Consider the following 27470-nt stretch of genomic DNA (forward strand, 5'->3'; position numbering starts at 1 on the left):
CTGTGGTCTAAACCACTGAGCCTCTTGGGCTTGCCGATCAGAAGGTCGGTGGTTTGAACAGGGTGAGCTCCCATTGCTCTGTTCCAGCTCCTGCCAACCCAGCAGTTCGAAAGCATGCCAGTGCAAGTAGATAAATAGGTACTGCTGCGGCGGGAAGGTATTTGCAGCTGGTTATTCTTGGTTATTAAGGGACGCGGGTGGCGCTGTCGGTTAAACCACAGAGCCTAGGACTTGCCGATCAGAAGGTCGGCGGTTCGAATCCCCACAACGGGGTGAGCTCCCGTTGCTTGGTCCCTGCTCCTGCCAACCTAGCAGTTCGAAAGCACGTCAAAGTGCAAGTAGATAAATAGGTACTGCTCTGGCGGGAAGGTAAACAGCATTTCTGTGCACTGCTCTGGCTTGCCAGAAGCAGCTTAGTCATGCTGGTCACATGACCCGGAAGCTGTACGCCGGCTCCCTCGGCCAATAAAGTGAGATGAGCACTGCAACCCCAGAGTCATCCGCGACTGGATCTAACAGTCAGGGGTCCCTTTACCTTTACGTATTCTTGGTTATTACACTGCAAGCATCAAGGATGCATGCAGGGGTTAATGATCACATCAATTTCTGCCTAAGCAATGATTTAAAAAATCAATTGTTTTGACATCTGACAGTAAATATAGAGAGCTTGGAAGTAGAGAGAGATCCTATGTATCATTCAACCACAAGGGGGTGCCATACCTCTATTTTTTTTTTCACTTTAATGCAGCTTGAGCTCCAGTGTTGGGCAGGAAGCAGTAGGCCAACTCCTCTTCCACTGCAAGCTTGCTGCATTACTGAAAAGGTATAAGGAGGGCAACGTTACAATAATCAACCAGCTCTCTAAGTCAGGGCATCTTTTGGGATTTCTACGTAATCTGTACATATCAAATGGTGATATGCACTTGAAAATAGCCCCAGAACTTCACATGAGGGTCTCCTAGTAATCTTTCATAAGTAGCACAGGGCTCCTCAGAACAGAGCTTTAAAAACTTGGACAAGGACACAATCTAACTTTGAATGCAAGTACCAATCTTACTTTATCTTCAGAATCGGAAATAAGAAAAGCAGCACAAGAAATCCCCTTGTTCTCTTTTTTAATTCATCTTCCAAGAGCACGTTGACATCTAAAAACCCCATGAGACAAGCACAGGCCAGACACTCATGATAATGGAAGCAAGTGTCTTACAATGGTCTGAGACACCTGAGTTGTACTCACCTCTTCCTAGAGAAATCTTTGTGGTACTTCCAGCTGATGCCAAAGATCTGCTCTCATCGCACAGGACTGCTCTGCTTCTCTGTGTGCTGCAGGATCCCATTTTGGATGGAACATGCAAAAGCCGGATCAATGAATTTACTACCCTTTCTCTCCCACCAAATGTTATGGGATCCAGGATCCATCTCGTCCAAGCTTCCACACCCTTCATCTGGTTTTTGCACCCATCAGCTTCAGTCAACATTTGTGCTGGCAGAAGCTGATGGGAGTTGTAGTCTAAAAACAGCTGGAGGGCACCAGGGTGGGGAAGCTGGTCTTAATACACAGAACGCTTGTTCTACATGTGCTAGAAGACTGCTGAATTTGGTAACAATCTCTGAATGCTGAATGGTTGGGTTTTTCCTCCCAAAGGCTTTGTATAAAGGATGGGCTTGTTGTTTTAAAAGTAGGAAGCAGCCTTCAAAATAAAAAGTTAGGAGATTTTTATAGAAATTTACCTGGCACCCCAGCACTTTAAAAGTGTTTCTTTACTCACAGAAATGCGAAAGTGGTTGTAAATGGAAAAGAGGTTACAAAACCATTCACTCTCGCTATTGTGTACAGATCTTTCTTTTTTAAAAAATCCACACCCACCCACACCAAAAGCAGGGTTTTTTTTTACTAGGCAAGAAAGCCCCTTTCTCCATAAACAGCAAATCAAACGCAGCCCCACCTCTGGGTTATAAAATATACAGCCCATGTGGACTCCCAGCCAGTGTCTAGACAGTAAGTAGGGGGGAGAAGGAAGCAGAGGGTGGGGGAAGAACATAAACACATTTGTGACAAGGCAGAAGCAAGCAAGCTCCTGGGCTTTTGGGAGGTAATGACAAAGCCAGGAGGCTTTGTATACAGAATGGGAGTGATGTATGAGAAAATTAATATATCTGAGAGATAAGGGACCAATAAAAGCAGAGCAAGTGGGGAAATCCTTTGTTTACTTAGTGTCTGGTGTTGAGGCAGAGGTGTCCAATAGTTGAAAATTAATTGTAACAGTGGCACCCAGTTACCAGAGTTAGCAGATGGCAGGTTTCTCGACTCCAAGTGTCTCCCGAGTGCAGTATTTCTTTGAGAGGGTGGAAAAACACCCAACAACAACACCGTCCAGAGAATTCCAACTTAATTCGCAGGTTCCCCGCCTCCCCCCACAAAAAAAATAAACAATCAAGACCACTTTTACAGTATAAACACGCCAATTCATTCATTTTACTGATGGTTGCAAATATGAATTTCATTCTCGTGGGGAGGGTGAACAAAAGGGTGTGGAAATTAAGAAAATAGCTATTTATAGAAAACAAAAAAGGGGGGGCTCAGACAGAAAAAGAATCAGTGCTGACACTTTTGATGAGCAGTCCCAAGGTGTCAGAAGGTTACCTGTGCATTAGCAGCAGCAGGAGGAGGCATGCTGGGAAGCCTCGCATAGCATCGCGACTTAGGTTCCACATTTCCGGACTTCCTTTTAATGCTTGCCGAAAAACAAAGAGCCCGGTAATTTCATACTGTATTTATTTAATAACTAAAATTCACAAATAAAAAGGTACTTGCAAAGTCCATATCATTGCGTCGTCCCAATTCTCCTCCATTTTACTGCTTTCAGACCCATAGGCATAAAAAAAATGGGCTTGGGCTTTTTTTTTTTTAAATTATAACTGTTGTATGATTGGTCAGTTGGAGCTGAAGCACCAATGGAGAAGATGCTTTATGGAGATGAGAGTACACCCCCCGGCCTTCCCACACACATTTTGGAGGAACGGAGGGAGATGTGCCAGCGTCTGGATTCCTCTGCTCCTATTTCCCCCACCCAGAGCAATCTTTGCGTTATTATATTTCTTCTTTCAAAGTCACTGACTGTAGCCTCTTTTACATTCCCCCCCTCTTCTGTCCCTGCAGGACTGCGTACACGATGGACATTGTTCGTTTCTTACTCCTCTAGGCCACGAGCCAGCGGCAAGCGGGTCCTGTCGCAGCTCAGTGCTAGGTGTCGAATGGGTGTCTTTTCATTTCAGGTAGGTTTGTGTGTCTTTTCAGAAGGCTGCCATTCATTTCACTTCCTTTCATTTCTCTCTTGAGCTGCTGAAGAAGGCTACTCGTACTCCAGGAACTGTTTGTGATAGAACAGCAAATATCTGCAGGAAGATGACAAAAAGAGGAAGGACAAAGCACCATTTTAATGCTGTCTGCAGCTGACTGACTGACATTCCCATACAGCTCTCTCTGTCTCTCTGCCATGTTAAAAGCAGGACTACTTTTCACAAGGCAGGAATTATTCCAGGGAGGCAGCAACGCTAGCTCTCTTTCGTGGTCATACTGTGAATCTCTAAATAATTTAAAGCCAATGACTCATCATGGTATGTGCCCATTCTATTCTGGATCTGCACTAGACTGCTTAATGCAGAGACTGGTCTAGTTTGGTACCCAGAAAGGAGGCCTACAGGACGAGGTCAGAGCTACACAAATGATGATACTAAGCCAGTAGGGGGCACCCAGATGATTAACATTGTGGCCATCAGGCTTCTGGTCTCTACAGTTAAGTTTCACTCTGGATAAATAACCAGCATTTCTCAAACCTCTAAAAGCCGTGGTACAACATTTCTGAATTAAAAACCAGCTCAAGGATTCACTTTGAGAGATACCGAGAGAGTAAAAAATGCCTGCCTTCGGAGGAGACCGTTTCGAAGATTTCAAATGAGTTCTTTTTTTTTAAACTTGCAAGCTCACACATCTACCCTTTAAGCAAGCAGTGGGGAGAAAATGTCAGGTGTAATTAAGAAAACAAGAACAGGATGATGGGATCAATCTTATCATAGCCAAGAGCGTGGAATGCCAGAAGCGGAGGCAACTCCAGATCTCAAACTGTCATGCTTCTCCACACCCCCGATCCACCCCCCAAAATAGAATGCAGTTCTATAGTGATAAAGAACATCACAATATATTGCAGCCTTAACAACACCTAGCTATGGATAGCGGCAAGAATCATATGCCAAACCAGTTATAGGCCCTGGATGTGACATGAAGAGTGGCAACCATTGGGTGTCTTGTACAGAGGGCTTTGTATGTCACAGGTCTGCAAACTGCAGCTTTCAGCTTTAATTTTTTTAAAAGCCAAACACACACAAAAATTCTATTGACATCAATAGAATAGAAAAATTTCTATTGACATCAGCTGCAAAGACAAGCTTGCAAACGCATGTGATCAATGTGCATCAGAATCTTATAAACAAAAGGGGGCAGTGTATGACTTTTGGCAGCTGGGGGCGTGGCTTCTGCATTCTTGAGAAATTGCAGAGTTTATATATAGGGACCTTTATTAGGTTCCCCAAGCACAACCTTTTAAGTTCTGTCGAGTATGCAGTTTGGATTCTGCTGGACAAAACAAGCTCAACCCAAGACAACATATGTAAGGGAAAGGCGCTAGAATCCCCACTGCCTGTCCCCTGTGAGTGTATCCAAAAGGTCAGCCTGAAATCAGACTGCACATGTTCCTCTCCATTTCTCCTCATCTGGAGTCTGCTGCACTTTACACTTCATGAACGTACCGAAAAGGAAATGATCGAAACTGGCATTTTATGGCTTAAACAGGAGGCTGCCCTCCTCTGTGTTTTGCTCAAGACGTACCCTTCGCTGTCTAGTACATCCTTAATGCTAGCCTTGGTGATGATGGCGTCGTCACATTTGAACCACTGGTCCTTGTGTTGCCGGATGAAGCTGGTATAGTGCCCGCTCTCCAGGGTTCCTTGGTGATTAACTACTGCAAACAAGGAATACCTGGTGGCAAAACAAGTTGGGAGAAAGCAATTAGGTCAAGAGGAAATGCAGCAGCTATTTCAATCAATGTTACTTGAGTCTTTATAAAATACTTGCAAAAGCGGGGCATATCCACAAGGGTGTTTCCTGTGCTCTGCACCCAGAACTTTGGGAAATGCCAACAGTGTTTAAAACTATAAGAACAACTATTAATAAGGGATATGATATGGAATGTAACTCTCAAAAGTCTCCTTGTAAGTAATACACATTAGAAGACTTCAGCACTGACTTGTTAATCCATGCAAAATTAGGTCAGCACTGCACTCACTCTCCTACAGTGGCCAACCAAATGACTCTGGGAAACGCATAAAACAGGACATGGTGGCACAAGGTTTCCATTGTGTAAGGGGTCTGGGTCTTCAACCAGGGGCTGAAGTAAATGGACTCAAGCATCTCGCCCTCTGCAGTTACCAGAAATGGGAGCTACTGCAGAGATTCTCTGATGACGCAAGAAGCTTTACTTGGGCCTAGAATTCCACAATAATATACCAAATTATCTCTAGAGAGAAGGTCAAGTTGTTGTCAGACTAACCTATGTGCTTGTCTGGTTTCATATCCCAGACTGCCTACCTGGCTGAAAATCAGCATTTTGCTCACCTGGCTGCACTAGACCCACCAACATTGATGCCTGGATTGCTCCCAACATATAGCAGTTAAGAGGAATATTGCCCTTAAAGAATGAGGTGCTATTTCTTGCTATGGCTTCTAACGAACATTAATAAACTGAGGCGGCACACATTTTAAGTTAATTATTTTTCACAGGCCCCCCCCCCCACGCTATGAGAGGCAACCTGTGAGGTGAATTCTAAGCAACAATTATAAGCAATAAAGATAATGCTTATTTGTAACAAGGTTCTCCAAAGAGCACAATCTCACATCCTGTATCAAAAGCATTCACCTCTTTGCATTGTTGATAATGGGCTTAAAATGAGTTGGTTCCAAGTGGGATTAACATTGGCTACAATCCACAGCTAGGAAAGCACAGAGGCCAAGATTCATTTTACACAAAGAAGTATAACGATGCACCCAGCTTAGCCTGTCACTTGCAGATACCAGTCTCTCCTGCTGCTATCTACCCATTTACACTGCTTTCCTTTCACCTTTTAAATCTGGGAATAGCAGCTGTAGTTGCATTGCTCTGGTGACTAACAGTGCAAACCCTTGCTTTAAAAGAGTAGGTCAGTCATTGGGCCAGCGCATGGGTAGGCAAACTAAGGCCCAAGAGCCAGATCAGGCCCAACTGCCTTCTGGATCTGACCCGCGGACGGTCCAGGAACTGTCGCGTGGATTGCCAGCGCATGCGTTCTTTCCCTCTCCCTCACACGATGGTGGCGCCTCCTCCCTCCCTCCCTCCTCCTGGCTTCTCCCCGCCCTGCCTAGAGGAGGAAGGGGGCTGGGCTTTGTTGGTGCCAGCAGAAGTAGTGCTCAAGCGGCCACCATTTTAAGCAGCCCCTCTCCGGAGCCCTTTTGTGTACCGCTCATTGTCCCTCTGCCACCACCAGCCCCTGCCGCTCACAAGACACAGGTAAGCAGCCACCGGGGCTTGTGGTGCTCTTGCATCATTTTTTATCCCCCCCCCCAATATAGTCCGGCCCTCCACAAGGTCTGAGGGACAGTGGACCGCCCCCCTGCTGAAAAGGTTTGCTGACCCCTGGGCTAGTGGGTATGCAATGGTGGTAGAGGCAGATACAGTACAGATGCTAAAATTGGATAGCTGATAGAAGGATTTGGAGCCGACTGTGGGATTTGGTAGCTGGCAATGACAGAGGAGGCAAACGGAAGAGGAACAGAAGCAAACTGAAGCTTAAGACCTAGCTCTTGGATTTTTATTATCAGGGCTGGTATATAACGTTACATGCTCAACACACCCACGCCTTTCTACACCTCGGCAGGACACAGAACAGATTTCTATTCCACTTCAACCAATTTAGTCCATCTCACCCAAGAGGGAGAGCCACAGAATTCAATACTACTTACTTATTATCATTGTTTAGACTATCTGCCGGCTGCTGGTACTGCCCATTCATTCTGCTCTCTTTACTACAGCAAAAAACAAAAACACACACAAATATTCAGAATCATTTAAAAAGACAAAGGGTTGTAAATAGTTCCTTGGTTTCTCTCAACAGAGTAGATTCCAAACGTTGATTTGCATTTATAAGGCGTACATCATATAAGAGGGTTAAAAAAATCTTCGTTCATACTTATGAAGATGCTTCTCAAAAGGAAGAGGCAGGGGGCTTAATATAAACAGTCATCTGGAACTGGCATCACCTACCCATGTATCAACAGAACTTGGTGTTTGCAGTACTAATAAAAAAACACCTATTGTGACTGGTGGGCTGTGTGGGAGGGTTTGTGTACTGCAAGGACCTGTACACCTCTCTCCACTCCCCCCCCCCTCTCTCTCTCTCTGTGTGTGTGTGTGTTACACCTTTCTGTATGATCTCTGCCATTGAGGGTTGCACAACTTAGGGTCGAGGGTGGAAGGCATTGTGCTACATATGGGCAATACTTTACTCCCCACCCCACCCCCCGGAATGAATGAGAAATCATTTCCCTATACAGGCAGCCGCCCCCTGTTTATGCGGGGGTTCTGTTCCGAGGTACTGCACACGTTGGTGAAATCACATATAATTGAAACCCACTGAAAAAGCCTGCAAACACTCAGCTACACCCCCACCCCGCCCCTGTTCTGCCCTTTTAGTGACGTTTCACAGACATATTTATGACGTTTCTGGGTCACTTCCAGGTTCACTGCAATGTGCGTATACTGTGTGTATTGAACGTGCATAAACAGGGGGGCTGCCTATACAGAGGAAACAAAGGAGCACTACCAGGGTGGGAATCAAGTCTATACCTGGCCCACAGTGATCTCAGCCAATCAGAATAAAGCCGCCTCTTAATTGGCAGGGCAGAGGGAGAAATCATAATGTGCCCATATGCTTCCAACGCTTGCTCTGCTCACCAAAGCTTTCGCCTTACAAAACTGAGATGGATAGTGAAGGCTAAGACTCTAGAACAGCCTTTGCCTGCCTGGTGACTTCTAGATTATAGTTCCCATCCGCCCCAGCCAGTATGTTGACTTATAAACCACTTGCTGATGGAGAATATGGGACACACTAAAAAGGCTAACACTGCTTCAAAAAAGAAAGAAAGAAAGAAAATCAAAAGTTTTATAGGTAGGGGATAGAAATTCATGCCACTGCCCCATGGTAGTTTTCAAAGGGACAATACCAGATTTCAGACTGCCTATGTAAAAACTAACCAACGTAATGATTTTATTTTTTCAAAAACAAGCACAGGTAAGTGAAATGCATCTGACAGAATGAACTGTCTGAGGAGGATATGTGTGTCTGGAGGTTAAAATGCTTGAGGTCAAAGTACAGCCTTTTTTTATAGGTCATGTCCCCTTCTTATCTTTGAGGGAGGGGGAAGGACTGCTCCATATCCAGAATGTGGACTGGAGTCACATGGAAGCGTCCTGAAGTTAAATTCTAAAAAGCACACAGTGGGTTTCCCCCAGGGCATTTGGGAAGATCTGTAGATTTTGGATTACAATTCCCATCAGGACAAGCCAGCATGGCCAATGGTCATGAATGATGGGAGCTGAAGTCAAGCTGCATCTAGCAGTCCACGCACTTGCCACCCTTGTGGTCCATATAGGCCTCAATAGGTTCCCAGGGTGCTCTGTTATTATCATAGAATCACAGAGTTGGACGTTGTTTGTACTGTCTGGAAACGACAGATGCTGTAAGGGTGGAAAATATAGTTTTGACCAATTTACACTCATTTATATTTCTTCTTTTATGATAGGTAAAAGCAGTGGAACAGGATGGCCAATGGATGGCTCTATCCACTCCAAACATGCCTCTCATATTATTCAATCACAATGATGTCCTATATTTGATGCTTTGCTAAAGAAAGGAGCCCTGGGAAGCCTTTTGTGTTGAGATCATCCATGACAGATTTCATGACAATCTAAGACTAAGGATACTTCTGTGTAAATCCCAAAACTGAAAGGAAGAGAAAATTAATCCAATTCTTCACTGAAAAGAAAACCTTAATTGCATTAGCTCTCTTTACACTGCTGAACTGCACTTGCTCTTGTTCATTAGCATATTTTATGTTTTCGACTATGGCAATTGGATTACTCTGTTTCACCAGTGAAAATGATTAACAAAGCTCCCTGTGTAAGGGGTGGAGAAACCAATAATTTCAAACTTATGATAGATATGTTAGCTAACATCTGAAATGTTATTTTAGTAAAATAGGAATAGGAACCCAAAGATTGATGTGAACTTAAGTATCAAAACACAGACTAGTTTTAAAATGCAAGGTTTCTACCCAGTTCTGCAGGAAATGGCTCTGAAATTGTCAGTAGTAAACAACAAGTGTCAGCTGCCACTAAAAAGAGTTTAACTTTCACTTCCTATGGGCAAGTATATTTTGACGTGTCTAACAACTTATTAGCCTGAGCTTGTATGGAAGGAGTAATTTGTGAACATGCCTCTCCCTAAAGTATTCCAGCAAACAGAAGCATCAAGGAAGAGAGAATATATCTTGGTTAATTAGGACTAAAGCTAAACCAGGTATTCCACAAGTGGAAGTTTAGGTACTCCTAATCAGACTCCTTTCAGTTCAGGAGTACTTTCACTTAATCAAGTTTTGAAATAAGTTTAAATTTCACCACCATAAAAACCCCAGCAACCAAATCATGCTGCAGCTAGTTTCCAACCGGAAAGCAACATTTACTCATTTCTTTCTGCATGCTGTTCCACAGAAGGGGTTCCAAAACTCTTTTTAAGCCGTCTCCCCACACAAGAATGCTTTCTCACAAGAACAGGCCCTGGAACATACCTGGAGGCCATGAAAGGCGTCATGTCCAGCTCCAGCGGAAAGGAGACATATGTAGTGATCTTTCGTCTCAGTTTGGCTGAGTGTTCAAACCGCTAGAATAAAGAAATTAAGCATGACTTATGTAAGCACATCTCACTGGATAGTATCATTTCTTTCTACCTAAGTCAAACCAGCGGACAGTAGGAGTAAACTACTGAAAAGGTGAGATCAAATGAAGAAGCTGCACAATGTTTCTGTAGTGTCTCTTTCCAGCAGGAATTGTGATGGACCATAACAAAACGCAACGGCATATGTACAATTCAAGTCTGTGCAACAAAGCGTACAGACTTGCAATACACAACCTTTAGCATGCAGGAAAGCTGATACACCTTTAAGATCTCAATCATTAGGTCAATAATGACAATAATTTGAATTTATTGTTTATCAAGTGCAAGAGCCAGCAATCCAAGTTTCACCCATTCAACAAGCTGGTAAGAAGTCATTTACTGTAAGCAAGCATCTGTTTCATCTCAGATACACAGGTCAAGGAGATGAGAGCCAGTGGCGACGCTGTATGCTCTAGCACCGGGGGCGGAGTGCAGGTGGGGGCATGGCTGGTGCGCATCCTGGGGGGGGGGTCATGACGGGCGTCCCAGGAGGCGTGACACGTCACCCGCAGAGGCGTGGCGGGCATCCTGGGGGTGTGGTGCCCGGCATGGGGGGGGGTACGCGCCGCGTGTCCGAGAGGGGTGGCCGCGATGGTACCCCCCTCCCCGATGGTGCCGGGGGTGATGTGCTCCCCCCGCCCCTCCGCCAGTGACAAGAGCAGCACTGGCTTCATAATACGAGTCTTGGGAATAGAACAGACGGTCAGTCTGCCATTCACACGTTTATGTAGATGCCTTTCCCGTTATGAATATGAATGAGCAGGTTGGATTACTGCAATGATCTTTGCTTTTGAAAATTCTACAGAAACATCAGCTGGTCTGGAGTGAGGCAGCAGGAGTCTTCTTGAGTATCAGCCCTTGGGAACAAGCAACGCTCAACTGACCTGCAGCTGCATTGGCTTCCAATTTGTTTCTGGGTACAATTCAAAATCCTAGATTTTAAAGCCTTAAACTGGACACAGGATACTTAAAAGGATCAGCTACTCCCTTATGACTCTGCTCACCCTAAGATCTGCAGGGGAAGGTCTTCTCCACACCCCAACAATAGCAAAGGCATGTTTGGCTGGAACACACGGGAGGGTCTTCTGTGTGATTGTGCCCAAATTATGGAATTCTCTTCCCCGAGAAGTTCAGTTGGCTCCCTCTCTCTTGACTTTCTGCTGTCTGCTCAAGGTTATTTTATTCTGAAAGGCATTCAACCTATTGGGTTGAGTAGTTTTAATAAGCTGATCTGGTTCTTTAGGTTTTCATCAATTGCTCCCATCTCTGGTTTTGAAAGTTTAATTGCTATCGGGAAGTTTTCAATTCTTGATATTTTACTATGTTTTTACATATGCTGTAAGCTGCTCAGTGTAGATGGAAGGGATATAATAAATAAATTAAAATAATAGTGTTCCTGTGGATACTGCAAAGGGAAAATAAATAAATAAATAAATAAATAAATAAATAAATAAATAAATGGTACCATTTGATTTTTGACAGGGGTTGAATTTTAATAGACAATAGCCCAGGTGCTACCCAGTGCGTCTGTATTGGCTTATAATTAAAGGCTTACTTCAGTATCAGTAAGGGGGAAAATGCAGCCAAAAAAGGGGAAGAAAAACAAAGAATACTCAAAACAAAGAATGGAAGTGCCACATCTTGACAAGAAATAAACAGAAAAGGAAGGTGGAAAGGAAGAGACAAGGAGAGATTAATTTCTGAGACAATGGGAAGTGTGATAAGCGCCACACTTTCATCATCATTTAAGCAGAATGCCACAGAAGAATGAGAGCAGGGAGCAAAAAGATGAATGAACTGTTCTTTAAGAAGGTGGCACCTCTCTCCATTTCTCGGAACTCCTGTCCTATTTACACTCTTTGTTAATTATTCTCAGCTTACAGCACCATAACAATTCCCTAGCAACAGATCAGGCTGTTTAAAAAAGAAGAATCACATGGACTAGATATCCTTTTGCATTTCTCCTCATCTTTTTTCACAGCATTATTAACACTGTCAGAACATATGCCCCTCATAATGACTTTGTTATCATTAGTTAAGCTACAAATAACTTACAGTTTCATAATTAAACAGCTGGTGGAATTTAGCAAAATTACTTTCACCAGTGTCTGAATGCTGTTTTGATGCATGAAATATTAAATCTTAATTTTGGAAAGGATGGCACAATAGCTTGTGGCAAGAGATCCTCCTCTGCTATTCAGCACAGATCTACGAATACTGTTTCAGTTTGAAACCATACTTCTCTGTACTTTAGGTTAAGTGGGAACCAGGTGTCTGCACAACTATGAATACACCTGAAAGTGCAAAAAATACAAATACAAAGGCAGGTTCCCTACTGTGGAATCTGCTAACTATCACAAGCATTTCCTCTTAATCCTATGACAAAAGCAGGACATTCTGATTACAGTATCAGGAAATGCTGGCAAGTGCTGGGCGCTACTTGAGGCCCATCAAGGGTCTGTTAAGAATGTTTTAAAAGCATATACCTTGCAAGGTGTACATTAAATGCTTAATAGACCAACATCCTTGTGAACACCCAATTGTTCCTGCTTGTCATTTCCATAAATCACACAATGAAAGGCAGAGAGCATAGTTCCAGTAGCAAAAACCTCTGCCCAGTAGGGTCCTTTGGATCTGAGACTGGACCAGAAGTGGTAATAATAATAATAATAATAATAATAATAATAATAATAATAATTAATTATTTATACCCCGCCCATCTGGCTGGGCCTCCCCAGCCACTCTGGGCGGCTTCCATAGAAACCAAAAATACAGTAAAATATCACACGTTAAAAACTTCCCTGAACAGGGCTGCCTTAAGATGTCTTCTGAATGTCAGGTAGTTGTTTATCCCTTTGACATCTGCTGGAAGGACGTTCCACAGGGCGGGCGCCACTACCGAGAAGGCTCTCTGCCTGGTTCCCTGTAACTTTGCTTCTCTCAATGAGGGAACCGCCAGAAGGCCCTCGGCGCTGGACCTCAGCGTCCGGGCAGAATGATGGGGGTGGAGACGCTCCTTCAGGTATACTGGACCGAGGCCGTTTAGGGCTTTAAAGGTCAGCACCAACACTTTGAATTGTGCTTGGAAACGTACTGGGAGCCAATGTAGGTTACTCCAATCCAGGGATTTTACAGCCAGCTGCTGGAAACTTTTGATTACAGCAGTCAAAAGATGCAGCTCTTTTGACCCAGCAACAACCGAAGGCCAGATTCCAAGTATTTATTTTAGGTCTGTGGATGGCCTAGCCAATGCAGAGGCATCCTGCTGCCCGACAGCAAAGGGAACAATGCTGCACATCCAATTTTCCACCTGTTCTTTTAGAGGGCTCTGAGACTTGAGCATGCAGAGTCTTGGATGGACTAGACTTTTATATCAGATCAGTGGTTCTCAAAACTTTTTTTTAGAATAAAGATTTGCTTCCTCGACACAGAATGTTGTATTAGAGATACATTGGAAAACACAACTAGGATTCTCCTCAGCTGCACCTGCTCTCATTTTTAAAATATATCTATCCATACTCTGCAAAAAAAAATTAAAAAAAATTGATACTATATACTATGCTACACCGAAATGCTTAAATGTTTGATTGTCCTTGAATCTTCCCACACTTGCCATCCTCTCCTGCCACATCCACTGAGAACTACCGTCTTAGATCTTGAGGTTCTTAGATGTAGACTCAGATGTCTTTGGCACCCCCCAAAAATCTATCAAGCCTATAAGGGCAGGATTCTGTACCTGAAATCATGATTTGGTAACTTACTTTGAGATGAAAACAGGCCACAATGGGTAATTTCTTCATAGTGAGTTGTTTGGTAGATTCCTGGTAGCTATGGCAACCACTACATTTGATTTTGGCACTGCTTCCTAGATGTTCTGGCCTCGTAAACCTAAACAAATATTTTAAGAAAAGAGTGAACAACCAGCACCAGTAAATCATTTCTATTGCACCTTGAGTTTCCACTTACATCTCCAGCACAATCGTCGGCATGTTTATTCAGAAGTAGTTCGTATCAGATTAACTGGCTTACTCACAAGTAAGCACGCATAGGACTGTCAATATGGATGCTTACAGCAAATGGGCCACCGTGATCAAAGAAAGGCTAGCACTTGGTCATCCATAAAAGGAATAGGTAGCACTTTCAGCTCTTGGTTTCTCAGCAATTTTCCAAAAAGCCCTCAAATCCTGCTCCCCAATACGTAACTGGCTCTTGGCATATGACCTGCTACTAAGATTAGTGTTTTAGAAAGTATTGGGGAAAATTATTGATATCAAAGACCTTTGTACAACCTTATGAAAAACTTAAGTTTCTTTATGGAGACATTTACCCACACTGCTAACACTCATGAAACCACAATTTTAAAACCACATGGATTCAATTTTGGTTCAGCCTCCAATTTGGATGTTTATCACCATGTGGATACCATGAGGAAGGGGAGACCAGCCGTTGGTCATCCGCAAAAACTGACTATGATGCTTCTTGCATGGCTAAGTCAACTCTCTTCTCCTTGCCCATTACTGCAATAACTGTAATGCACAGCTAATGATGGGCAAGCTTGCATGATTTTACATGGCAAAACTATGGGATTCTATCCCAAGTCCCAGCCCTGCAAAAGAGACAAGTGTTTGAGAAGGGGTGCTCTGCAAGAAGAGATAATGCATATAAGCATGGAAAATTGTTTCAAAATTTCATCTCGAGCTTCTTTTTTCATGGTCTAATCTACAAACCCAAGACAACATGCTTGCAATTTTTTCCACTTACTCACACTGCAATAAACAGAGAACCAAACCAATCTGCTTACAAATACAGTTGCTCAAGGAGTCTGTAGTTACTTAAACACAATCTTGACAATTCCTACATGGGTGTTGATTACATCTGGGGTTTTTTCCTTTAGACTTTCCACTCAATGACCTTCTTCTTAAAACAGCCTTTGCCTTCTCACATCTATAAAGTCTCCACTACTTAATTTCCTTCATCTGGTTTCTGTGATGTTTAAAACACCCTGTGACATACATGATAAAATTACATTCACAAAGCCTTCTTCCTTATCCAGAAAGAAGCCATATGTATTTCATATGTACGCAAACTCTTTCTAAAGTGATGCAACAATTACCTTTCTTTTAACCTAAGTATATTTTAAAATATGCTTAGTATTACCAAACTTTATCTACCTTGTCTGGAATTTACTTCTGCTGAAATTTTAATTCCCGACTTCATAACCAGGCTACTTTGGTTGTTACTTTTCCTGACTCATTCTTTAAAGATGCAAATAATAATAATAATAATAATAATTATTATTATTATTATTATTATTATTATTATTATTTATACCCCGTCCATCTGGCTGGGTTTCCCCAGCCACTCTAGGCGGCTTCCAAGAGAATATTAAAATACAATAGTCTATTAAACATTAAAAGCTTCCCTAAACAGGGCTGCCTTCAGGTGTCTTCTAAAAGTCTGGTAGTTGTTTTTCTCTTTGACATCTGGTGGGAGGGCATTCCACAGGGCGGGTGCCACTACCGAGAAGGCCCTCTACCTGGTTCCCTGTAACTTGGCTTCTCGCACAAGCCTTTATAATGTCCAAACAGTAAGACACCACTCAGATGCAGTCTCAATGAAACAGTGGGGAGGGGGGATTATTTTGTGTTTGTTTTTATTATATATTTTGTGTTTTTTATCTTGTATTTTTATGTTGTGAACCACCCTGAGTTCTATGGATGAAAAGCAGTATACACATTTAATAAAAAGCCTGCATCTACAATGCATCATTTCAGACTAGAGAGGGGGCCTCTCACAATGAATGGTTCCTCCTTCCCTTTATATGTCAAGATGACCAGACTAGAGCCCCTTTCTATATGAAGGGATTTTTTAAAAACTCTTCTGATTTTGCAACTGTGAAGCACCTGTGAAGCCTGAAGCACCTTCTCTAAACTGATCACTTGTATTTCTGTTCTGAAGTAACTGTCCCAAATAATGAAATGTGTTTGCCCAATCCACCGTGGAACTTGAGAATGAGGTTAACCCATGAACCTGCAGAAAACGACTTGATGGATATAGTAAAATTACTATTTTTAGGCAACGTGCTAGTGCAGTTTTGAGGTAACACATGATTTAGTGCTATGTGAAGGAGTATCAAAAAGCCTGAGGAAAGCATTGGACTTGCATGCTCCTCCCTCATTTCTCCTCTTCCTGCGCAGCTAAGAGGACAACTTCTGATGAGCTTTCAAAGATGTTGGCTTAGTGTTTCGTGTGATTCAAGCCTCCTGGTTAATAACAAACAAGTCAGTAAGATAACTTATGGTATGAACCTCTGTCTGTTTTAACCCATGATTCCTGGTTCATGGGTAAGAATCAGATCTTTGAAATGGAAAGTGATCTCAGTAGTTGTCCTTCTGGCTGCACAGCAGGAGGTGGCAGCAAGGTTTCCAAATGGTACTTCCCTCGGACTTACTAAGGCATGTCTACATAGAGCTAGGCTGTGGTTTAATGTTATGCATGAACCAGTCTTATGGAACTTGCTTTGTCCAAAAGTTACCAGGTGTACTCAGCTGAACATTAAGAAACACATTACTTTGAAGGTAGGCAGGTATAGAATGCCAAGGTTTTTAGGTTTACCCAGCTAGAACTTGGTATTCCTTGCATTCTCTAGCCCAGAGGTTTTCAACCTTTTTGAGTCCATGGTTCTCTTGACTAACTGCCTTCTTTCTGCAGCACCCCTTGGGGCTCAGGAGCCCAGTTATGTCACCCCTTTCCTGCAGAGCTGGCAGCCTCTCACCCTTTTTCAAACACCCTCCCTTGTGGAGTGTTCCCTCAGCCTCCTCTCCTCTCCTGGGAGTACTCTGGGCAGCCACTGCTGCCATCCCTGGTCTCTGAGCTGCCCCCCTCCCAACAGAGAGGTGCCTCCTCATGCTGCCCCACAGGGGCCTGGGCAGAGGATGCCCCCAGCCTTAGTGGCCCAACAGAGACTGGCCAAAGGTGAATGTGAGGCCAGGACCTCACCTTGGGAGGCAGCAGCAGGGCTGCTGTAACAAACAGCTGTGCAAGCCTTTGAGAGGCAGAGATGTGAGTGGGCATTAGAGGAGAGAGGGAAGGAAAGAGGGACAGAGGCCAGTGTTGCCCACAGCACCCCTGACCATCATTCAAGTCACCCCAGGATGCCACGGGCCACTGGTTGAAAACCACTGCTCTAGCCAATACTGAAGTGGCTTCATGTGAAGCCTAATGATGGTGTGGCCAGCATCACAATGCTGTTATAGAAGTATTTGGTGTGGGTGCATTTGGAATATTGTGTACAGCATTGGTCGCCCATTCTCAAAAGGATACTGTAGCACTGGAAAAGGGGGGGAGTAACTAACATGACTAGGAGTTTGAGAACCTCCTTCTAAGTAACGACTAAAGCATTTGGGGAGGGGGGGGGGGTAAATTTGGGGGAAATTATTACGATAGGGGAATAATAGAATGTGTGCAATTATTTATTTAAAAAATTAAGGAAGCGCTTCTCTGTATAACAAAGTTCTGATGTCCACTGCCATAGGACGTGGTAATGACAGTGGCATAGAAACCTGTTTAAAAGGGCAGATGATCTCTTAAAAGGTATAGATATGGTTTTAAGTCATGACAACTAAATAGGATCTCACATGTTCAGATGCAGTGTACCTCTGAATAGCAATGCCAGGGGAATACAATGGGGAAAGAAGAAGAAGAGAAGAAGAGTTTGGATTTGATATCCCGCCTTTCACTCCCTTTAAGGAGTCTCAAAGCGGCTAACATTCTCCTTTCCCTTCCTCCCCCACAACAAACACTCTGTGAGGTGAGTGGGGCTGAGAGACTTCAGAGAAGTGTGACTAGCCCAAGGTCACCCAGCAGCTGCATGTGGAGGAGCGGGGAAGCGAACCCGGTTCCCCAGATTACGAGTCCACCGCTCTTAACCACTACACCACACTGGCTCTCCAGTTGCCTTCAAGCCTGCTTTCCAGAGGCATCCCAACAGCCATTGTTGGGCATTGGATACTGGACTAGATGGAGCCTAAATCTTATCCAGAAGGCCTGTTCTTATATTCTTAGCTACTATGAAGGAGGAGAACTGAAGACCAAGTATTTCATAGAACTGACTAATCTGATGACTTGTTTTGGAATGTGCACTTGAGAATCCTGACAAGTGAGCAGGGACCTGGAGAAGGGGAAAGTATGGATATTTGTTTGCTAACACAAGTAGTGAATAAAGCAGGAAAATCACCATCATACAGCAGTGGAGCATCTCTTTGGAGTGACTTTCCTGTAGCTACAGCAGAGAACTGCTTAGTGATGTCTTGATGCGGAAAGCCTAAACAGAAGGACTTCTGCAGCATTCAACCCGAGCTATGAATAATAATATGATGTCAGGACTAAGCCGAGGAGATATATGGAAACACCTCCTCACTCTCATTACTGAAATGGAAAGCTGCGGAACACAGTGGGGAGAAATTCCTGGATTGTAACCATGCAGAACTTTAGTAAGACCCACCACCTTATTTGGAGGTCAAAAAACTCCATGCAGTATTGCCTACAAATTCATGTATGTTGCTGGACAAATTCTTTGGCAAGGACCTTTTGAATCTCCTTGAGCAATAGGTGGCTTCTCAAAAAGGGATGGAGATATAGCTGATTAACAAATTCTATAGTCTAGGCCTGGATTAATTTCTCAGCTCCATTGTTCAATCGTACAATCATCAGGATGGCTGGAATAGTGTGCCTACTCTGAAACCAGAACAAAACTTGCTTCTTGTTGGACTCTGCTCATATGCTGGTCTTCGTTACATTTACATGTACAGAGAAGCAGCTTATGACAGGCAAGGTGAAGCAATGTTTTCTTTTTCCATAACAAAGCAATCAATGGGCAGCATCCAAAAAGGTAGGTGAAGTGATGGGTCCTGCTGGCTTTATCCTCTTCATTCATTTCATAGTTCTTCATGAAAGACTTGGCAATCCTAAAGCAAGGATTAAACTAGTATGGTTCTTCCTCTTTTAACTGCTCTGGAAGCTGTCAGCTGCAACGTGGGACTGCATTGTTGAGCTAAAATCTAAAGACTGTCTTGGTAGACAGATTTTGCTGCTCCTTTCTTCAGTACATTTCTAGCTTTCCCCAATAACTGCAGTTGGTCATTACTGCTAGACTGTAAGGCTATCGGAATGATAGAAACATTGCTTGCAAACAATATGGACATATTTATTTTGACAGGCTTCTGGTTGTTCCAAAGATGGCTATGGAATATGGGCCCCTATGAAAGAGTCCTATCTTTTCTCTCCCGCGATCATCTACACTTTGAGCTTCTATTATCACATGATTGCAGAACTGGGACTATTGAAAAGCTTGTTTGCCTTAGTGATATTGATTGACTGCCTTCTCTAATTTTGTTCACAGAATATTGATTTCTTTTATAAGTTGATATATACAGTGTTACCTTGGGTTACATACACTTCAGGTTACAGACTCTGCAAACCCAGAAATAGTACTTCAGGTTAAGAACTTTGCTTCAGGATGAGAACAGAAATCGCGGCGTGGCAGGCCCCATTAGCTAAAGTGGTGCTTCAGGTTAAGAGCAGTTTCAGGTTAAGAACGGACCTCCGGAACGAATTAAGTACGTAACCAGAGGTACCACTGTATGTTGTTATAACATTATTAGCCACATGTTGCCTGTTATTGCTTAAGTTTATCCAGAATAGTGGCAGGAAACCTCTAGCCAATGGGCCTCATAGAGCTCACCAAGCCTTCTCCAGTGGCCCAACTTTATGGTGGTGGCTGTGTCATAATGAAATCCAGAATCAAGCAGGCACAACCCATGATTCATTCTTCTGTAGTGTTGGGTAGAGAGGTATAAATTTTCTGCTCAGTCCAGAGCTGCTATGGAATGAAAATTTCCTCCTCCCTGCTCATCACATGAGGGAGGGAGGTAAATAAGGTGAAGGTAAAAAAAAGGTAATTAACACCCTACTTCACAGCTGATCTGCATGGATCAGCTGGGGGGTGGGGTGTTGGTATGTCCATGTGCAAGCACCCACTTTGGCCACTCCCAGCACTGACAGGTGCCCCCCCCAAGGGTGGGCCATGAGTGAAAGATGCCCATGGACTGAAAAAGGTTCCCTACCCTAGCTTTAAGGGCAAGATGGCAGAAATATACACCCTATATCTGGCTGACTTTGCCCCCCCCCCTTTTTGGGTTGATTCCTACCTAGGAATTGGAAAACCCACTTCCATTAAATCTTTGTAATTAGAGGTGGGAACCCTGCATTCACTATTTCATCACCCACCACACACACCCTGCTCTCCCTGGCTGACAGAATTAAAAATCCTGTTCTGTTTATAGAAATGTGCCTTTTTGGTGGGGAGGAGGAGATTCTGTGTATTTCCTCACACAGGATCTCTGTGAGGATCAAGTTCCTTCAGCCTGACCAATTATCAAATGTAAGGCAATATAACATAAATAATTTTGTTTTCTTTTGCCATGAAAAATCTTAAAACTCAGTTTCCCCCACTGCGTACATTATCACAATGAACTCTGTCATTTGGACCTCTGCTCTTCAGTGCTGAATTAGCTGCCTGGAAACTTCTCTCGCACCTAGCTGTTCCACACTACAAGAACTGAAGAAGAGGTACAGAAGAGAAAAGGAAGGAGACAGTACTAGATTCTTTGCCCAAAGGGTACTGGGAAAACTGGCTGTTTTGCCCACCTATTCCTCCTCCCCAGCAACATAAACCCCTCCCTGTCCCTTGAGAGACTCTGTTTCTGTCCCGACAACAAGAATGTAAAGGAGTGGTTGGAAGTCTTGTGGGGAGCAGGAGCAATATTCCTATGTCAAGGCGTGCCCCTGATTCTCAGATATAGTGAAGTCCATAATTCAACAGAATCTACATAAAAAATGTGTAGAAGAGGAGAGATCAAGCTCTAAGACTCTTTTAGTCATCTGTTTCTCTGCCGATTATTCCGAGAGCATATTTTGTGCCAAATGAAGCCGTATTTTCCGCAGTTTATACTTACAACAATGGGTGATAAGCAGTGCTGAAGCCTATCCATGGGGAAACTAAGCAGTGGTCATCAGGTGGGACCACTTGAGTCTTGGTTACCTACCAGTTTGTCAGTTTATGCTACATGCTTAGATTTGTCCTGGTTTCTTTTTCTGCAAGTGAACCGAACTGCTCTGCAAGATGATTCAGCAGTTAATAACTGCAGCTGAGGTGCTGTTTTGCTCCTTGGCCATTTGCCCGAAAACTGCTGGTCTGCAGACAGCAGGAGGGGGAGTTAAGATTGCTCCTTGCTAAAGGCCGTCTGCCACAGTTTGTACCTTCGCAAGCAGTCTGTGAGGGTCGTGGTTCCTGACACGTGGCTCTCCCCATTCACCACACTGCCATCGCTGCCTGGGCTCAGAGGCCAAAACGGGGTAGAAGAACCTGGCAAGTCCAAACTGATGTCCCAGAATGGGTCTATCGTCGTGGAAACGCCACTAGGGAGGAAGAGGAGAGACTGCAATCAAATGGATAAACTAAGCAATAGTTTGGGCAAAAATGATACATAGGAATGGTTGGCACATCCACTTTTTAAGCAGTAAAGGACTTTGAAATGATTCACATGGCAAAAGTGAAAGAGCATACATATGATAAAAAATATTAACAATCCTGTAAGTTAATGGATTCTGAAAAATTGTTCCTTCTTAAAATGGACAAAGACAATGCGAAAAGTCAAAGAGGACATAAAAAAGCCAGAAGAAGGAAGGAGGGAAGTCAGCTCGGGAGAGCAAGAACAAATGTGAAATATAATGTATGTGTATGTACAGTATGTAACTAAAAATTTAATAAAGATCATCTGGGGGGAAAATTGTTCCTTCTTAAAAGTATGTATCATTTGATACTGACATACAAAAATGTGTTCACAATACAATTAAACTATGTAAAAATTAGGAGGAAAGCTCCTTTTATGGCGACTCTTATCTCAAAATTGAATGTGTGGAACAGCCCTTACTTCAAGGCTTTGTTTACTTGGGAGGGGGGTAGGGGGGTGGGGAGAGGTAGTACTTCACCTCTAGAGGGTGCTCAGACGACAGAAAGCACCTCCATCAAAACAGCTTCTTTTATTGTCAACTTTCTTTATACGGACCTTTAAGAACCTATTAAAGGGCATAGAAGTTTGTGGAATTTACAGCAATAGCCACCCCATGAGATATACTGGCAGTGGGAATACGATCACTTAGAACAAGTAGTCCATGGGGTTTAGTGGTACAGAATTCTGGCAGGACCCAGGGCGGTAGGGGGTGAGGAAGAAGAGATCTACTTTCTTTAAACCAGGGGAGTGTGAAGCACACATTCTTTCATAAAAGAGCGTTGGCTATGTCATCTTGTGTATCATTTCAACATCAAGTGAGTTATTCTGTATTTTAAAATGAAATTAATTAACTCCATCATACTTACTGGCAGACTTGACAAGTGACATCGGACTGTAGTCCACCTGTAAAAATTTGGTCTATGATGCAGTTACAGTGGTTGGGGTTGTTGGCTTTCTTCCCATTATCGTCACCTGAACAAAATAAAATAAAATGCAACAGACTCTGAAACAAATCCCTACGTAATGTATATAGGCAGGTGTGCATAAAGGGCTCCACATACCAGCAACAGCACGTATAGAAAGTTCTTAGCCTCTTTGCCATTATAGAAAGGCAAGGTGAAAGGAAATGGGTGCGTGAAGAATATGAAAAGAAAGAAAAAAAAACCCACCAAGTGTGAAAGTTACCTCTATATTATTGTTCCTGTTGCACTGAGTTCAATCAATGCAGAGTGGAGAGTCAGTTAATCCAAAATGTACTCTGCGAGAGCCCATAGTGGTGTGGGAGGATAATCTATTATTATTAACCAGAAGAATGGCTTGACTTGGCCTAATTCAAGCACTGATTTCAGAATAGGCCGCACTGCCGAGGTGGTTAGTGAAAATGACTACTTAACCCCACTTAAGAGGACCAGTGAGCGACAAATGTACTTCTAGAAACAACAAGCATTTCCTGGCAAAATGGTTATTTCCACTTAAGAAAACCACACATGCAATCATATATGCACTACCTAAGTGAAATTGCCAAAGTATGGTTAAGCAAGAAAAGAAGGCATCAGCAGCTTTAAACATAGTATAAATTTTGTAGAATAATCTGGTTACCCTACCGTGTTCAATAAGCTAAAGGCAAGTTCTAATGTAAGAGCCGAGGCTAAGTTTCTTATTTCATGTTCTAGTCAAGTGGGATTCTCTCAACCACAGATAAGAGCAAAGTATCATCTAATCACTGTTAAAGCCAGGAGGGGTAAGGGATATGTTTAAACTGACTTAAACTGCAGGTAAGCCTAGTCAGGTGCAATGCTTGACCAAGAGATGAACTTTGTTAACAACCCTAGATCATCAGGGAACCCACCTAGCTATAACTATTACCTGTGACACAGCATCCAGAAACTGGCATTAAGGTAGGTGGGGGAAATCTGCTTTATTGGAGGGAGGAAAAACGACAATCCCATGACCCACTTCCAATCTCTTATATAGTTTGAAAAAGCATATCTCCTCTGGCTGCAAGTGGGTTGCAATATATTAAACCAGAAATAACCAATTGAAAGCACTAAGCAGGTAAACAGATTTTAAAAAATAGACTTATCTTCAAATTCTATCAGAGTAACCCACTACCACCAAAGTCAACCAGAGTGAATATTCCATTAGGCAACATTAACAATGCATCTACATAAGACATAATAGCAGGATGACAAAATCAAGTTTTGTAAGAAGATACTTTTGCATTGGGCTGATTTGGGATGGACAGAGTTAAACTCTCTGCTGGACTATATTTTGCTTTTAGCCTTTTTAAAAAGCATTGTTACCTGTCCCCATATCACTGGAACTGGGGAAGCTAGAAATCCCACTGATTTGTAAGAAGGGCCAAGACCAGCTTGGAATACATTATTTTTAGTGGTGAATTACTAAATTTGCACAGCATTTACAAGTGAACTATTTTACTATGGAACAACTGTCAATCAAAAGGGATTTAACTTCCAGCCATAAGACACAGTCCGCTGAATTCTTATTAACACACAATAGGTTCTCTGTTCATTTTTAAAAAGAAGTCATGCAAAGTTGGGATAGAAAGAAAAAAGCTGCACAGTATCACCTTGCTGCTTTGATTTCTCTTGTTTTGTAATGATTTTATATAATTTTAAAATTTAATTATTGCTTCTATTAATTATCTAAGAGGATCACTTTGATTCTGCTTCAGTGCAAAGAAACAAGACTTAATCCTTGCATCCGAAAAGCATTTCCTTCTCTTTAGGATTTCTGGTCCTCAGACAGAAGCCAACAAATGGCCTCTTCACATTTTCACTGTCCATCAGGCAACATCCCTGCTGGATCTGCTTAATAGACAGCCATTTCTGCCCACAGGAGGATAAGATTGCTCCCTTTTCAATTACCCAAGTCAATTAGGTTCAGCGAGGAGGGGGTCTCAAAAGACTATTTTGTAAGCTTGTTCACAGCAACACAGAAAGGTATTACCCACTCACTGGGCTTCCCATAGCATCTGGCAAGAAAGGGGGGGAAATGAAATTACCACCTACTTGCACCTGTCAATATGTAAAGCAGCAGCAACAGCAAAAAGGTGTATTATTCAACTGAAAGAAAACTATCACTTAAAGGAAAATGCTGTTCCATATGCCCTAATATAGGGGTCAGCAACCTTTTTCAGCCATGGGCCAGTTCACCGTCCCTCAGACCATGTGGTGGGCCGGACTTTTTTTTGGGGGGGGGGAATGAACAAATTCCTATGCCCCACAAATAACCCAGAGATGCATTTTAAATAAAAGCACACATTCTACTCATGTAAAAACACCAGGCAGGCACCACAAATAACTCAGAGATGCATTTTACATAAAAGGACACATTCTACTCAAGTAAAAACACACCGATTTCCGGACCATCCGTGGGCCGGATTGAGAAGGTGATTGGGCCGCATCTGGCCCACGGGCCCTGGGTTGCCTACCCCTGCCCTAAGATATCTGCAAAGGTAAAAACTGAAGAGGTTCAACTATGTGAGGTAGACTGGTTTTAAAAGCTCTATGTGCCCCACATGATGTGGCCAGATGGATCCAACTGAAAATTGTATTATTACATCTGTAATTAAAGTGTAAAAAGGGAAATGCTTCTCATATACTAGATGGAGAAGGAAACCTGGTTAGTGCTGAAATTGCTCTCCTTTGAGAAGAGGCCATAATGGGGAAAACTGCCAGGAAAAAGCCTTACCTTTGCAGTGTCGATGTAGCACATCTAACGCAGCAATGAGGAACTCGTGTGCATCCTGTTGCTCGTACCCTGCTAAATGCCGTGCATGCGTCCATACCAGGTGCAATAACCTATATGGAATGTGAGGAGATCGGTGCCCAGAGTAGAACTGCTCGGAAAAAGAATATAACAAATGGTCAAATATTTTTCATTGGGATGGTTTGAATGCAATAATAAGCCATTGTTTAGTGGTATGGGAATGTGCCTAGCCTCTGTCCAAGCCTTTTTGCAGCTGAAAAGGTAGGTTCAGAAGCTTTCACTTCCATCTTTGATTAACTATTGTGTTCAATGGTAAGCGAGTTCAGAATTTCAACCTCTGCGTCCGTATCTAACCCACCATCCCAAGCAATTTACCACCATATCAGAAATGTTTTAGGTTACCTAAACCATTCCTGATATAGTATCTTGGAATATTTCATCCCTGTAACAAATACAATCTTGGGTTTCTTTATGACATGGATATGCAATGTCAAGTCAGAGCCTTTACTCTGGTACAGAGTACTTTTATCTGGTACAGAATTCATGGCTGCCCTAGAACTTGGACTTGGAGTCCAGTTCATCTCCTGGTCTTGTCCTCAGCAGCCAACATGATTCAGGGTGTGCTAGGCTGTGGTTGCAGAGCAAAAAATAAATGAAATACTCTACTATGGACCAGGAATACTTGAGTTTGTGTGGTAATATTGAACAGGCCTGTGCAATCCACACAGACAAGATCTGGCAGATTGAGCAGACAATACCAATAGTGGGTCTAATGGTCAAGAAGGTCTTAAACCTTCTGCTGATCTTAAACATCTGCTGTCTTGTGGGGTATCTTTGGGAGAAGAAAAGGCTAAGGAGTAAACCCTACACAAACCCAGAGTAGAGTCCCTATGACAGTTGGGTGGTGCTGTGGATGCCTCCTTCTGGCAACTCCTGGCCCTCCACACACACCGCCCAGGCTTTGCGCACTGGGGAGGTCACTTCACTGCTGCTAACACAGCAGTTTGACTTCACCCCCGGAGCTGCTCTCCATTATCTTTTAAGACAGATGGATGCCAACAACAGTGCGACTCTAAGGGCAAGGTTGAAGGAAGTACCCAATCAAATAGGCAATGAAGAGCTCTGCAAGAGAGTTCCATGGGAAAAGGCAGCTGGCAAGGCAATCCCCCCCCCCCCAAAAAAAACTTGCAGACATCACTCCAATGGGTGGGTGATATCTGCTGATGATTTGGGGGTGTGGGGTTCAAATCTATGTTGACTGTGCGCACCAGTGCCCCATGACAGAATGCTGTGTGCAGCTAATGCAGAAGCATCAACGCACCCCCATCCCAATCATCAGCTGATGAGTTGGGGTTAAACCCTGCTCAGTTTGGTTGTACAGGTCAGTTTTTTGATCAGGAAGGGTCTTGCACAGTAACACTGCTAAAATGGAGCAAAACCCCTTCATTTTTAGCAGGGGTTTCAATGCAAACATCTACAAAGATGAATCCCCTGGTAAAATGAAGTTGTTGTCTTTTTTTAAAACAACCACAACAAGAACAACAACTCTGCTTTAGATGTGCCATGCTGCCTTCGGACTTTCAAAGTCTCAAATCACCTGGCATCACATCAGGTGACTGACATGTGGGCAATCCTGCCCACCTATCAAATTTAGTCTGCAGCGCCAATCCTGATAAGGGTTTGGCCCATGCAGTCAAAAAGGTTCCCCATCCATTTTACAGCCTTCAAGCCATAAAATTAATACAACTGCAACTGACACACAGCATGCACACCTTTCTACATTATTCAAGTTTTCTTGTGGTGAATGTGGTTCTGTTCATTACTGGGAGTGTAAATTATGTTCTTATTGTTGTGCACCACCCTGGGATCTTTGGATAAAGGGTAGCATATAAATTGAATTACTACTACTACTACTACTACTACTAATAGCAGGCAGTAGACATCCTGCTCAGCCATCTTTAGAGAGGGATAGATGGGGAAGTAACAGCTTGTTGTATATAACCTTATATGCAATTCAATTAAGAAGGGAAGTTTGTTTTCTTGCACAGCTACCCGTATTTTTGGCATGAAACTACACTGCAGCAA

The 27470-nt window shown here is 43.1% G+C and overlaps 1 protein-coding gene and 1 long non-coding RNA gene across 4 annotated transcripts in view; both read right to left on the minus strand.

The window, feature by feature from the left end:
* Positions 1-2759: 2759 nt before the first annotated feature.
* Positions 2760-27470, minus strand: part of LOC309329184 (ubiquitin carboxyl-terminal hydrolase 22-A) — a 102516-nt gene continuing 77805 nt past the window's right edge. For all 3 annotated transcript variants that reach the window (XM_081839845.1, XM_081839844.1, XM_081839846.1), the window contains 8 exons: positions 25368-25515; positions 22520-22625; positions 21400-21558; positions 13842-13968; positions 9935-10026; positions 7052-7114; positions 4886-5035; positions 2760-3396 (listed from right to left, as the gene is read on the minus strand). In XM_081839845.1, the coding sequence (XP_081695971.1) occupies positions 3354-3396; positions 4886-5035; positions 7052-7114; positions 9935-10026; positions 13842-13968; positions 21400-21558; positions 22520-22625; positions 25368-25515 (888 nt within the window). In that variant the 3' untranslated portion in view covers positions 2760-3353. The remainder of the gene's footprint in view (positions 3397-4885; positions 5036-7051; positions 7115-9934; positions 10027-13841; positions 13969-21399; positions 21559-22519; positions 22626-25367; positions 25516-27470) is intronic.
* LOC309329409 lies at positions 16402-18305 on the minus strand. The gene is made up of 2 exons (XR_014151139.1): positions 18010-18305; positions 16402-17736 (listed from the first exon to the last, which is right to left on the minus strand). It is a non-coding gene; the product is annotated as an uncharacterized lncRNA (long non-coding RNA).

Source organism: Podarcis erhardii, assembly GCF_964252035.2.
Source record: "Podarcis erhardii genome assembly, chromosome: 14".
NCBI lineage: Eukaryota > Metazoa > Chordata > Lepidosauria > Squamata > Lacertidae > Podarcis > Podarcis erhardii.